This window comes from Rhipicephalus microplus, chromosome 5, assembly GCF_043290135.1.
Source record: "Rhipicephalus microplus isolate Deutch F79 chromosome 5, USDA_Rmic, whole genome shotgun sequence".
Lineage (NCBI taxonomy): Eukaryota > Metazoa > Arthropoda > Arachnida > Ixodida > Ixodidae > Rhipicephalus > Rhipicephalus microplus.
In genome coordinates this window covers 212,554,494-212,567,754 of record NC_134704.1, presented here as the reverse complement: position 1 = coordinate 212,567,754, position 13,261 = coordinate 212,554,494, and the positions used below count along the sequence as shown (strand labels likewise).

The window sequence follows — 13,261 nt, the reverse complement described above, 5'->3', positions numbered from 1 at the left end:
TCTCGAGACTGGCTGATACCCTTCACGAAAAAATGAAGTCCTGTAATAAATAAAAAAATTGGCAGATTCCACGTAGAGTGGTAATCGATGATACGCTCAGCATGAATAAAAAAACTGGCAGCATATCCACAAGAGTAAATGATGGTGAGTGGGACGAAGCATTCGTCCGTCCATTCGTTCTTGCTTCCGTCCGTCCATGCGTCCGTCTTTGTGACCGTCCATGGGTCCATCCGCCCGTCCGTGCGTGCGTCTGTTCGTGCGTCCGTCCCTATGTTTGTCCATGCATCCGCCCCTGCGTCTGCTCCTGCGTCCATCCATGCATCTGTCTGTGTGTCCGTACGTCCATCTATTCAACACTCCAAGTACCACCATCTCCCATCTTTCCATCATATATTCCCCAAATAGAAGCACCGCCATCCAGCGGACATTCCAAGGACTAAACGAGAGATGGCACACGCACACTTTCTTACGGCTGGCGCTTCACGTCTATTTCACACCTTTAACCACCTCGAGTTTATGGTATATACTAGTTAACTAGTCATTGCGGCCCGACGCTCGCTAAGCTTTTCTAAAACCAAGAAGGTTTCGCCCAGCGAGTATAACGTAGCAACCTTCTCTTGTCAAATAGTGGTCAATGTACATGCCAATGGCTGCTAATGGGGAATGAGAGACAGGAGAATTCGGCTTTTAAGTTAACGCGCATGCTGCGAATTTCTTAATTTTAAACTATGCACAGGAGAAATCTCCCACCGGCCCCACCTTGCAGGTCAAAGCGTAAGACATGTTACGTACTACGATGAGGGGCGAACGGGTGCAGCTTTAAGGAGTTTCACCCTTGAAATATCTGGCCGTATGAATAAGCAGTGCGACCGAGTATTTAAGGAAACACGAAAGATACGTGACGACTAAAGGTAACACGAATGCAGCAATGATAAAAAAGAGAACTGTGGAATTACAATAGGTATGATGTTGTGAGAAGAACATGAAAAGGAGTCATTGTTCCTGGTCTTATGTTTGCCAATGTGGTCTTGTGCAGGAGATCAGAAGTTCAAGCAAGACTAGAAATTAAACAACGTGGGATACAAAGGCTTGCTTTAAGAGTTAACGGGAATACACCAAATTATGGAGTACAAGGTGATATGGAATGCACATCATTTGATGGCAGGAAGCTAGCAGTAGATAAAATTTATGAAGTGATTGAGAGGAATGGAGGAGGAGCGTTCGGCTGGGAAGGTTTTCAGGTGCTTGTACATGAGGAATGTCGATACAAAATAGAGGAAGCGAACCAGGATATTGACGGGTAAATACTTAGAAATGAAATACTAATCTTAAAAATTTTCGCGAGCAATAATGATACATCTATCTCAATAGCATTGTATAACCTCCATGAATTCTGTTTTTGTTCTTTGTGCTGTTTTGCGGCTGGGAAGTTCTTGTTGTTGCTTGAAGCCCCTCTTTGTCATTTGTGCAACCACTGTTATTAGTTCCAATGTTATTACTTGCTTTGTATTTTTATTACTTATTAGTTATTAGTTGCTCTGTAGTTGCTTTGCTTTGTAGTTGCTTTGTATTGTGACAGAAGTATCACCCACTAGCATTCTTTCCTGTGTACCCCCCTTACTCTATGCTCCGTAATAGAGCCTGTAAGGTATTTTTAAATAAAATAAAATAATAAAAGAAAACACAAGGGGGCCAAACCCGAAAGAACTCTTGGTTACGAGGATGATGAAGGAAACGGAGACCGACGTGCGGAATATAGGCATGATTAAGAAGTTGGTACTAGTGATCAATAGATCTTTTAAACAGTAAATTGCCAAGGAAAGGATCTATGATAACACTCAGGGTAGTTCTCTACTGTTTGAGGCCAGGACGGGAGTATTGCGAACCATGTCATATCGGGTCAAATACGAAGGGGTAGACACGGTACGCAGTGCGTGTGGAGAGGAGGAGGAAATTGCCGAACGCTTGATAATGTTCTGTAAACACGCACCAACAAAGGGCAAACGCTTGTATTGTGCACTGACTACTAAGCGGGAACAAATGTGCTAATCTGATAGTGAAGTAAACATCACATCCTTTTGATTTAAAAAATAACACGCAGAAAAACTAGAAATGGGATAAGCACTGTTACAATAAAAACAAACATCAATAATGTGGTAATTAGTTATACTAATAACAATAACATTTAATGACAGTTTGATGCAATCGCCAAATAATAATAACTGTATAGTAAAAGCTACATTAAAAATTGCAGAACACAACCGCATCTGAGTCAAGAAACTTCACCTGATAGTTCAGGATGATGGCGCAGTTTTTCAAATCACAGGGGTTTAGGGACAGGGAGGGCAAAATAGACTTTATGCGGGAAAAATTAACTAAAAGGAGGTTATCTGATTGGTGGCTTAAGTGCAGGCACGGGTGAAAATTAAACCGTTCACTGCAAAGTGTCTGTCCTCAACCCCACTATTTGAAGGGAAAAAATATAAATATAGTTCTTAGTTCAATTAGTATTACGGCTAGGTGGCGTTAGCCACCACCTGATCTAAAAAAGGTACAGCCATATCGATCCATCCATCCAATCTACCCATCCATCCTGAAAACAATGGCTTTGTGTGAAGCGCAGAAGTTGCGCTGGTAACGTTGCAGCTTGGGGTAATTAAACACGGGTTTGAAGGCGGGGAGAGAGCGTTTACAATGACGCAAGAGATAAATACATGTATACAGAGACAAACGGGCTTGTGCGTCTCGAATTTTATTGTATTTTTTATTTTTAAACTGGCCCAAGTTGTTGAAACTGCTGTTTATATTCGTGTGTGCCCAGCTGCAGCACATGTTCACGCCATTCATTCGTTTGAAGAACATTTGTCGGTATCACGCGTGCCGCTTTGCTGCACTTTCGAATGCTGGTTTTTTTGAAGGATTGGCATCTAGCTGTGTCTATCCGCCAATCGCTGCTGTCTCAAAAACGGCCTGCCCCTGCATGTGGACGGGAAGAATATTTGGAATTGCTCGTCCCGCATCGCACGAAAGAGGGAAAAGAAAGAATGCGAGGAGGACGGCAGTGGCAGCGTCAGGATTGCTCGCGTGCTATTGGTTTGCCTCTGGAGGTGACGGGCTGGTGACGTACTCTCGTGACGCAGCGACCCCGACTAAACTTGCACACCTGCACCTCATTTCCAGCCATTCTCCCGGCTCTGCCATTGTATCTCTCCGGCTAAGGGGCGCAGCCCCCGCCATAATCCGTGGCAACAAGTTTGGGGATACACAATAAGGTAGCGAAGAAAAGACTTCTGTTGGGTGCTAGAGATGCCTATTCAGACGACGCGGAAGCCTCGAGAGGGCATTTTTAACTCCCCCGAGATTGCCCGCTTTGTGATCGTTTGGAGCAAATACATGGGCAGAGATCGAGCGGCCTGACAGTGTTTACGGCTGTTCCATCGTGCGGAAGCACCCTCGCCCTTTCGGTGCCTATTATGGATCGCAACCGTGCGGCGAGGGTGCGAGCGAGTGGGTTTCGATAAGATGGCGATAGCACGGTGATGGTTTCAATTAGCGAAAAGGTTCCCACTGTCAACGTGAAGTGTCACTGTGACGCTTTCAGCACACACAGCAGTAAGGCATATAATACGACGTGGATCGCAACTAATACGACGTGGATCGTCGTATTAGTTGCCTTGGTGTAGCTGGCGAGCCACTCGTGCGCATCCGGCCATGCAGAGGTCCACGAGGAGGCACATCACGTCAGATGGGCCGGCCGAACTGGCGTCTACTTCGCACGTAAATGTGTGCGTGGTTTCCATGTCATTGGGAACCGCGTCGTTGAACTAAAAACGCTTCACGTTTGATCTGCTCGCGTTTAGACGTGAGCCTCTGGGCGTCTGCCCAGACGTTTCTGCAAGGGCAGTTGGAACTCGCGTTTCTGCAAGGGCAGTTGTAACTAGTATGGTGTGTGACAGAAGCGTGATGCATGTTGTTGGGCTCGAACTTCGTGCGTTCCCCGAATACCTTATGTTACCCACCCAGCGGCCGGCGACCCCTCGCCAACAAGGGAGCAGGGCCACCGGAATGCGGGACGATGACTGTCTGCTGGCCACAAAGGACGCGACAACTCCAGTGCGGCTGTCGGGCTCAATTATGGCGCCTTACAGGAGACCAAGCCAGGCTGCAGGTGGCCGGTACACGTGGAAGGTACACGTACGCGTCCGCCGGACAATCAGAATCAGCGGAGGCGACGGCATTGGCGCAGGGGCCAATTGTATTGATGGCCTGTCAACCCGGCATCGCGGGAACTTACTCGGAGGCGCTTTTCCACGACCTGGCAACACCCCTCATCGACCATTCTGGGAACCGGTGTGAAAGAAACCCGAGCGACGGCGGAGAACCAATGAGTGGGCGAGAGGCGGTGAATCTTCGAGGTTGTGGCGAGGAGAGACACGTCTGTGCGTTCCGATTGGACTGTAAAGGCTGGTGCACACCGGCGACTAGTCGCGGTCGCGCGACCATTTGCGACTGGTCGCAAGCAGTCGCGAACGGTCGCAAGCGGTCGCAAAGCGACTGTTTGGGCCAGTCGCTTCCTGACCGATTTTTTGGTCGCGCGACTGCAGTCGCAAAACAGTTTAACCAATCAGCGAAGACCAGAAGTGACGTCAGCCTTTGTTTACGTCCGGTCTCCTCGTATGTTATTTTTTTTTTCTCGTTGCGCTTGCCTACCGCCGTGAGGTACGAACGACACGTACGTTCCTCCATGGATTCTTCCTCGCATCAGGCGAATGCCACCACGGCCAGCTTTGGGTACTCGGCCGAGCTCCTCATCAACGCGACTAAAATGTACCCATATCTGTATGACAAGCGGCACCCTTCTTTTAAAGATCGGACAAAGAAGGACCGGGCTTGGGCAGATCGAAGCATGTTCGGCATGTCGAGTAAGTACCGAGATTTTTTGTTTGAGTAGCTATATAAGCAAAAACAGGTGTGTACTGCATGGCTGGCGTTGCCAATGAATGAACAATGAAAATATTGGTATTTGTACTGCAAGGTTACATGGTTAGTTTTCATGAGATGTATTGACTGTGATGTATGCGAGCGCAGTTGTGTGCATGTTTGTTCTCGCGACTTCCCGAGTTTAACATCGAAATCGACGTGACAGAACATTGTATAGCTGATAATAAAGCTCAGACATTCGAAATACTGCTCGCAGTTGCCAACTCACTTGCGCATGCCCCTTGCTGTGTTTGTACGTCATCGTCTGGCCAAGGGAATGTGTGCTTTTGTGAACGTGCGGCATTTGCAATGCATAATATCTAGTGCGCGGTGAGGGAGGGGGGGGGGTTACGCTTTAATTTTGCCTATGCATTGCAGTTGTGCTGCTTTAAAAAAGAATGCAAAGTAGCTTCTGCTTTGAGCGCATTTTGTGCACTCCACAGAGGAGCGTGTAATTAAAACATAAAAAACATGTTTAGCAGCACTCTCAAATGTCCGGATTTGGGAGTCAGACATGCTGTTGATGCCAAATGACATGCAATCGTAAAAAAAAAGATATGGTAGTGTTCTAGTGGCTGGGCGAACACTGAAGGAAAACACAGATGGGGGAATTTATTCCTCTGTAATGTGGCCCAAATCTAATCCTCATTTCTTCACAACTGTTCCTTTCCTCTCCCGTGTTTTTGTCTATTGGTGCCTTTATATTTTATTCCCCGAGGTTATATCTCTCCGCTTTCAACTGTGCCTCGTTTTTGTTTGTTTTCTTTGTTCCTATATTTTAAAGTCAATTTTTCATGTCTGCTTCTATGTGTTGGTATGTTTTCATGTTTTGGTCCCTTTCTTTTCCTATATTTTCCTTCCTCTCGCTCTCTCTATGTTACACTTTGAGTCATATATTATGTTTGTTGCATTTCTTTCTCTCGAAAATTGTCATCTTGCTCTAGTTAGTTTCATTCTTCTTTTCAAGTTATTTAACATGTTTGCTTTTGTTTGACAACAATCGCTCCCGCTGTACACGACAGTTGCGCTTGGCCGATACCAAGGGTATATACTCACCTGTGGAGTTTTGCGCAATGCAGTAATGCTTAGAAAGCTTCACTGTGAAGGTGATAAAGACATCATGTGCTGGTTCATGAAATAGACTTTTTGCAAGTGAACTTCAATTTCCGACAGTATAAACAGCCTCTTTGTTACAATAGCTTGGCAGACATGCTTACCTTCAAGAAACAGTGTACATACCTCTTTGCGCAACTAATCATTGCGTCAGCTGTGATGTCGTGCACATCTAGGTGGACGGTCCAAAACACTAGGTGGGTAGCATTTCTGGAACCCTCGGCTGCAGGTTCCCTCAATCATGTCGTGGTTTTGCAATGTTTAAGCCCCTACCAATAGTTAAGTTTAGATGGCATGCGATTCATTTTGTTGCCCAATATTCAGATTTCTAAGGTGCTGCAGCCGAAATAATCTGGGCAAAGAAAATACAGACCGCTCACAATTGTGCTGAAATAAAGTAGAAAATTTATCAGCGATACAGTATGCACAATACATTCTTACAGCAAGGGTTTTGTTTTCAGGTGTCCTTGTTGAGAAACGATTTAAGAACCTGCATGATATCTTCAAAAGGAAACAACACGACATACGTGAAAAAACAAAGAAGTGGAGCCGCAGCAGCCGACATTCCCACAATAAAATGGCCCCATTTTGAGGCCATGCTTGAATTAATAGAAGGAGAGTCTGAGCCTGTGGCGTAAGTTCAATATTAGCTGACTATTGAGTACTAAACAAAAAAAAAGTTGATTTAATTCACATGACTGTAATACATACACATAAATACTCACATATCAATACTCATAAGTACACTGCACATAAACATAGAAGTCCCAAGAGGTAATTCACATTGGGCATGCATGTGATCATGAACATGATGGCAATGGGCTGTTTTGATGTCGAATAACTGTGGCTACAGCTACGAAGAATAACTCAGTGCATCATTCTTTCTGGATACTGTGCAACATGAGTGCCATTGACCAAAGGTAATGAATAATGCTTACCGTCCATTGAACAGAAAATGAAACGTTTTGGTTAGCATAGCACAATGCATCAGCACAACGCAAAAAATATAGCATACCGTACAAGTGGCACGTGGACAGCTTCACAAAACAGAATATTGAAGACAGAACAGTAAGAATGAGAGAATTGAGTGTACTTCTGTGTCATTCTCGGCTCTCATTTATCAAAAGAAGGAAGGCTTAATACAAAATCTAAAGACATCGCTTATTGCATGTGTCATGAGGCTGTTCATAGACAAGCATTGCACATATTCATTACAAGAATGCAGCATAAGTACTTATATTGTAGCAAAACAGTGAAAATGCTCTAAAGATGCACACGATAGCACTGACAGAATCACATAGTGCATGTTCTCTTGCAGCAGCCACATCACAGCAGAAGAGGCTAACGAGAGGTGAGCATGCACAAAAATTTTCGGTACCATGTGCATGCACTTGAAGCTGTACACGCATGGACTTGAACCTAGAAACATTATTTTTTATTACTAGGTGATTGTACTTTGCAAAATTATTAAAAATACAAGCGTGCTTGAAAGGTGGTGTTCAGGTCGTTAGCTTGCCCAAACCACTGCATTTTTTTCAATACATTCAGCACTCAACACTGAAGAGAAGCACACCGGAATACATGAGGGCACAGGCATTGTTTCTGTGTGAATGTGGTTATTTTACAACGTCAAATATTTCTGAAAAAGCAAAGTATTCATCAGCGACAGGCTGCAATTACTTTTACTTCATCTCCGTGACAATATCTCTTGTTCTCATTTAGATGTGCAGCCTACATAGCATTTTATTAACATAATAGGCACAATAAACTTCTGTATGCGCACCTTCCATACAGCAGTGCTCAATCAAGAGGTAACACAAGTGTAAAATAAACCTCGTGTTGAGTGAAATCATAATGGCATTTTAACTCCCAAAGAATGCCTAAAACTGTTCATGTACTAGCGGCATCATCAAATACATAGAAAGAAATTTTCATCACTGCAGATCACCGCCTCGGCCAAGACATGCAGCGGAACCGGAACGTACCCCTGATACGGCTGAGGAGACTCGTGTCGACACCTGCAGCAATGAGTAAAACCTTTATGAATCCACCTAAGTAATGACAAATGAAGGGCATGCATAGATAGCCAATCTATTAAATCTTAAAAACATGTTTTGTAACCTTTTTCATGTTCTAGCACATTTGGAGAATGTGCCTAATGTTTTCACACCAGATTCTGCTACATGCAATTGCAACACTTTATAAGTTGTATAATAATACTGCCTCCTCCTGCGGTGATGCTTCAGCAACCACCTCAAGAGAGCAGCCACCATCAAAACGGTGTGTAAACAAAAAAATTATTTTAGGTACTCCTGGCAAGAGATCGCAACCACAACTTTTCGAAAAGAATCTCTTTCTGTACATTTAAGCAATATGTATAATTCACTGCAGGTCATGCTCGTCAAGACGACAACGGACCTGCGAGGGCGCTAGGTGAGATATACCGCTAACTCTTACAGGATAAACTTGCAGATTTTTTTCTAACAATCCTGCGCATGCTACAAAATACAAAACTTTATAAGGTTAACGCTCGGTCAAGTTGGTACACAGACATAGTAACAAAAAAGAGTGTGAGAACGACAAGGTAAAAACAGAAGAAACAGGACAGAGCACTGACTTTAAACTGATGTTTTTATTGTGGGCACATTTATACTAAGGCAGACAGAACCCATGTAACTACCGTAATATTTAGACGTTAATATCAGAACATCACCACCCTGTCCCAAAACACGAGTGTCCGTTTCAAAGATCAAAAACCCATTTATTTCTCACAGAGAAGTAGACCCCCTATTGACACATTTATCTTTTAAGTGTGCTATTTAATTTGCTTCAGTTGCTCTATATTTTTTTCTTTCTTAGTGCCGAAAATCACAAACTTAGCTCAAAGTCAGTGCTCTGTCTTGTTTCTTCTGTTTCTACTTTGTCGTTCTCACACTGTTTTTTTTTTGCTAAATGGTGCTTTATGAAGTAACAATGCAACCTTAAAGCATTTGCATGAATCGCAATTCACACTTGCTTTGCAGCAATGCAGGAGAGGGCACAAGCCATGAAGCTGTGGCGCAAGCGTGCATGGAGCACCTTGAACACATCAGAGCGAACAAGGGGGTCATCAAAAAAGATAACATTGGTTTCTTCGCTCTACGTACCGATGCACGCCTCAGAGAGCTACCAGTGCACATTGCACAAGATGTAATGCATGCAGTAGAACTGATGCTGTATGAAGCAGAGGCAAAATTGCGTCAGAGCAGTGAAGCAAATTGAAGTGTTTATATATATAAAGTCAATGACACCCACCTTTTTTTATCTTGTGTTCACTTTTCTAGTCCTAACTTAAAGGGGTCATGACTGGTCACTCAACAATTGACGGTTGTCAGCAAAAAACAAAACTACAGAGTAAAATGTGCTAGTACACGTGTGAAAAGGGGCCTTAAGAGATTATTTTAGTCAAAAATATGCCGTCGAAGTGCTCGGCTCCTAAAACTCAACCTACCACAAGTGACCGCCATTTTGTCATGGCGTGCGAGACGTCACAAGCCGAAGGAGCAATGGCAAATGGTATACGCATTGCACATTCACAGGACCCATTTTGACATCCGAAATTATTTGCTGCAAGTACCAGCGCTACATTGCTGACGCAGTAGCCATGTTTCGACCCCTGGAAGTCATTTAGCTTTAGTGGAGAGTTCAACAATGCGTAAAAATTTGATTGCAAACGCAGTTGATGACAAAACACGACCGTCTGCCAGAATGCACACTGTGCAGCAGCTTGTCAAGCAAGCGGTTCGTGATGTCATGGATAGTGAGTGCGTCAGTATTGCCCAACTGTCAGGCGACTAGCTCGTTTATAAAAATATGCAATTAAAAATTAGCAGCTTGACCAAATCGCTCGAATTTCACCAGCTTGTATGTGAACATACAAGAATCAGCTCATACAATACACATTATGGTTGAAAATTGGGTGTCATGACCCCTTTAAGGCAACTTATTTCTGTGATAATTGTAGCGATAACCGTGCAATAACTCAAATATTTTAACATGAATTATTTATTTTTGTGTTTTCATGGTTATATTTGGACATGACAGTTTTCCCTGTAATGTATCTGTTGTGTCACGGGTGATTTTTTTCTTGTTTGTTTAGCTTAAGAAGATGCTATGTACCTAAGTTCTGTAAGCAATAAAATGCATTTACAACCCACCTTCACCTTGTACGCCTCAAGTGCTGTTCACCACTTTGTCCTGCCAAGGCACCTGACCATCTGTGACGAAGTAGTGCGCCAATCTATCTCGCACTTCCTTGGCATACCTACAACGCATAAGTGCCATGTGAAATTTCTGTCGGCACAGCCATGATGGAAGACACACACTGTAAAAGGAGCATGCTGAGCTTGAAAATCTCACGCATAGTTGCATTTCAGTGTCGTAGTCATGACGCTACATTGCCAAAGTGTTCCTAATTTTTATGTAATAATGAGCGCTACCTCTGCTGTCTATTTTCTACGACATCATCACAGCTTCTGATAGAATGCATATTTGCTGACTAACTTTAGAAATTTCGATATGTCAAGTTTCATGGCAGCCAAGGTCAGTAACTGCTCGCATTTGGACAAAACCATTGTAAACTTTTGAGAGAACGATTGCCCTGTACAGTTAAACCAAATTAGGGCTGGTGCACACCGGCGACTAGGAGCGGTCGCGCGACCATTTGCGACTGGTCGCGAACGGTCGCACTGCTTGTGCACTCTGCAAGCTGTCGTATATGCAGTGAATATTTCTGTGCCTACACATTTTAGCGAATCATAAGCATGCATCAACCTTTTCATGGAAGAGCGTACGTGCTCATATCACTCAGGTTGAAGAAGGGCAACCTAAACGTACCTGTAGCAATTTCCTTAGCATGGATTTCTGAAAAGCTGTAAATTCAAGGAGAACCTATTTCGCAAAACGTACATCACTCAAGTCTATTGTTCAAATTGCTTTCACACAATGTGCTACCGTCCACAATACGTTTTGCCACTGCACTACACTGTAAACAAAAGTTAGCCGAAATGGGAGTTTCTCCAGCACATGAACCCACAAAACTCCCCTGCCTCAATTATTTACTCCCTGGTAGGGAGTGAACTCGGCACATGTCATCGTAAAACGCCCCCTCCTTAATCACAGAGTTTATGAACGACATGACCTTGTTAAACTCCCCAGGGAGTTTCAGATCACGTGGTTACAAACTCCCTATAGGAGCTTTAAAAACCCTCTTTGGGCGTGACGTGTGTGTGTGTGTGTGTGTGTGTGTGTATGTGTGTGTGTGTGTGTGTGTGTGTGTGTGTGTGTGTGTGTGTGTGTGTGTGTGTGTGTGTGTGTGTGTGTGTGTGTGTGTGTGTGTGTGTGTGTGTCTGTACGGGCATATGTTTGCACGTCGGTGTGAAACACATGTGATTTGTGTGGCTAACCGTGTAAGCATCTGTCAACAGGCAACGAAATTATAAGTGCAGCGAAGAATAGCAATGACCGGTTGGTATTTAGTGGGAACATTTCAATATATTTCGCACCTTAAACCACGCTGCACATCGGTCCGATTCCTCAACGAAACGTCCTGAATGCCACGCTTCAAAGGGCCGAGTAACAAAAAACTTCGAAGAATAAATTAATGGTAGCAAAAGTAAGCTGTTACGATCGTCAGCGGCTGCTCCTGGAGTTTCACCATCAGAAACTTCGAAGTAGTCTGAAGTAGGCTTCGCTCGACTACGGCAGGCTGGCCGGCAACCGGTCTGAGAGTTGCGCCGGCGACGCGCTCGCCCCGTCTCTGCCAATAGTGGCTTCTCGGAGTGTCACCGGTATTTCACCGGCTGTAACATCTAAGCGGTAAGAAGGCCTCGCTATGCCGTCGGTATCAAGCCGGCATCGTATCGAACTCGCACTGTGCGCTAGCCACCGCGGCAAGCGCTACGAGCTAGCACCGACCACCGGCGATGCAAAGAATGTGTTTCACAAAAAATGAAGGCTGCTGGGATGTATAACAGTCTTCTGCGCCTTGCGACCGCAGCTGTCAATGACTAACTACAAGGCGAGCGCCGAACGAGGCGGAGTACGATCGTCAGCGATTGCACCGTAAAACTTCGAAGCGGTTCGAAGTAGGCTTCGCTCGACTACGGCAGGCTGGCCGGCAACCGGTCTGTGAGAGTTGCGCCGGCGACGCGCTCGCCCCGTCTCCTCCGATAGTGGCTTCTCGGAGTGTCACCGGTATTTCACCGGCTGCAACATCTAAGCGGTAGGAAGGCCTCGCTATGGCGTCGGTATCAAGCCGGCATCGTATCGAGCTCGCACTGCGCATCGGCCGCCGTGGCGAGCTCTGCGAGCTATACATGCAAGGCATGCGAGCAACGGGAACAGCGACTTAGAACCGTCTCATTCGTTTAAGTCTATCGCTCCGTAGCTTAAACTGCGTGGATAGCGGACACCTATTTCTGTGCATGGGAAAAACGAGACGTAAACTGCACATCAGCAAGCATTTTGTGATCGCCAGCTGTCATTCATCGAATCACCGTGCCGTACTCGTGAGTGAGGCCTAGTCGTCGAACCTAGTAGTCGTGAGGCCTAGTCGTGAGGCCTAGTCGTCTACCTCGGTTCATCGCTGGAGCTGCTGAATGTGCCTCGTTAATGTGTTCATTCAAGGCCGCGCGCACTTTGTGTATGATTCAGTGCATTTTACGGGTCCACAAACAGCACTGCTGATGCGAATTCAGCCTGTACGACAGAGCGTCAACTGATAAAACTTTTTCGTTATAGTAAAAAAATATTAAATATTAGGCAGGATTAGGATAAAAGGCATGTGTGTTGAAGTGCTTACATCAGACCACCGCAAGTTCATACTTACGCCGTGCGTATTTATTGCTTAATTATTAGAAACAAAAAGGCTTTAACCTGGGCTACAGGAGGTCAGAATGTGGTGCCTATATATACTCGGTGACTATATGGTAGGTGTGTACTGCGTGTGGCAAGCTGTGGTGAGTGCGAGTGTTGTGATATTACGTGAACGTTGTCATAATGTTTGTGTACTGTAATCATTGTTGTGCGTATTAAATGTAATGTAATTAAAGTTACGCTTGCGCATGGTACGGCTGCTGACGTAATTTTTTTTCTCTGTCGATGCAAAAAGTTTACTCCCATACTGACC

The 13,261-nt window shown here is 44.7% G+C and overlaps 1 protein-coding gene and 1 long non-coding RNA gene across 4 annotated transcripts; one reads left to right on the top strand and one right to left on the bottom strand.

The window, feature by feature from the left end:
- The first annotated feature begins 4,462 nt into the window (after positions 1-4,462).
- LOC119176247 (uncharacterized) lies at positions 4,463-10,265 on the top strand. 3 transcript variants are annotated; one of them, XM_075896461.1, is made up of 5 exons: positions 4,463-4,922; positions 7,412-7,444; positions 8,037-8,123; positions 8,485-8,526; positions 9,117-10,265. In XM_075896461.1, exons 1-5 carry the CDS (start codon positions 4,745-4,747, stop codon positions 9,284-9,286), a joined length of 510 nt encoding a protein of 169 aa, XP_075752576.1. In that variant the 5' UTR covers positions 4,463-4,744; the 3' UTR covers positions 9,287-10,265. The 3 variants fall into 3 exon arrangements, 2 of the variants coding, with proteins under 2 accessions (XP_075752576.1, XP_037283332.2); XM_037427435.2 differs by lacking the exon at positions 4,463-4,922 and adding an exon at positions 6,671-6,727 and having other exon boundaries at positions 9,117-10,263; XR_012895591.1 differs by lacking the exons at positions 4,463-4,922; positions 8,485-8,526 and adding an exon at positions 6,705-6,727 and having other exon boundaries at positions 8,037-8,373; positions 9,117-9,247.
- On the bottom strand, positions 7,720-10,347 carry LOC142818114 (uncharacterized). Its single transcript, XR_012895592.1, has 2 exons — positions 10,290-10,347; positions 7,720-8,111 (listed from the first exon to the last, which is right to left on the bottom strand). It is a non-coding gene; the product is annotated as an uncharacterized LOC142818114 (long non-coding RNA).
- Positions 10,348-13,261: the final 2,914 nt, after the last annotated feature.

Excerpts from the sequence above, each read along its gene's own strand:
- LOC119176247 (XM_075896461.1), top strand. The coding sequence starts at position 4,745 with ATGGATTCTTCCTCGCATCAGGCGAATGCCACCACGGCCAGCTTTGGG. Across the intron at positions 4,923-7,411 it reads AAGCATGTTCGGCATGTCGA|CAGCCACATCACAGCAGAAG; the intron begins GTAAGTACCGAG and ends GTTCTCTTGCAG. Across the intron at positions 8,124-8,484 it reads GTCGACACCTGCAGCAATGA|GTCATGCTCGTCAAGACGAC; the intron begins GTAAAACCTTTA and ends AATTCACTGCAG.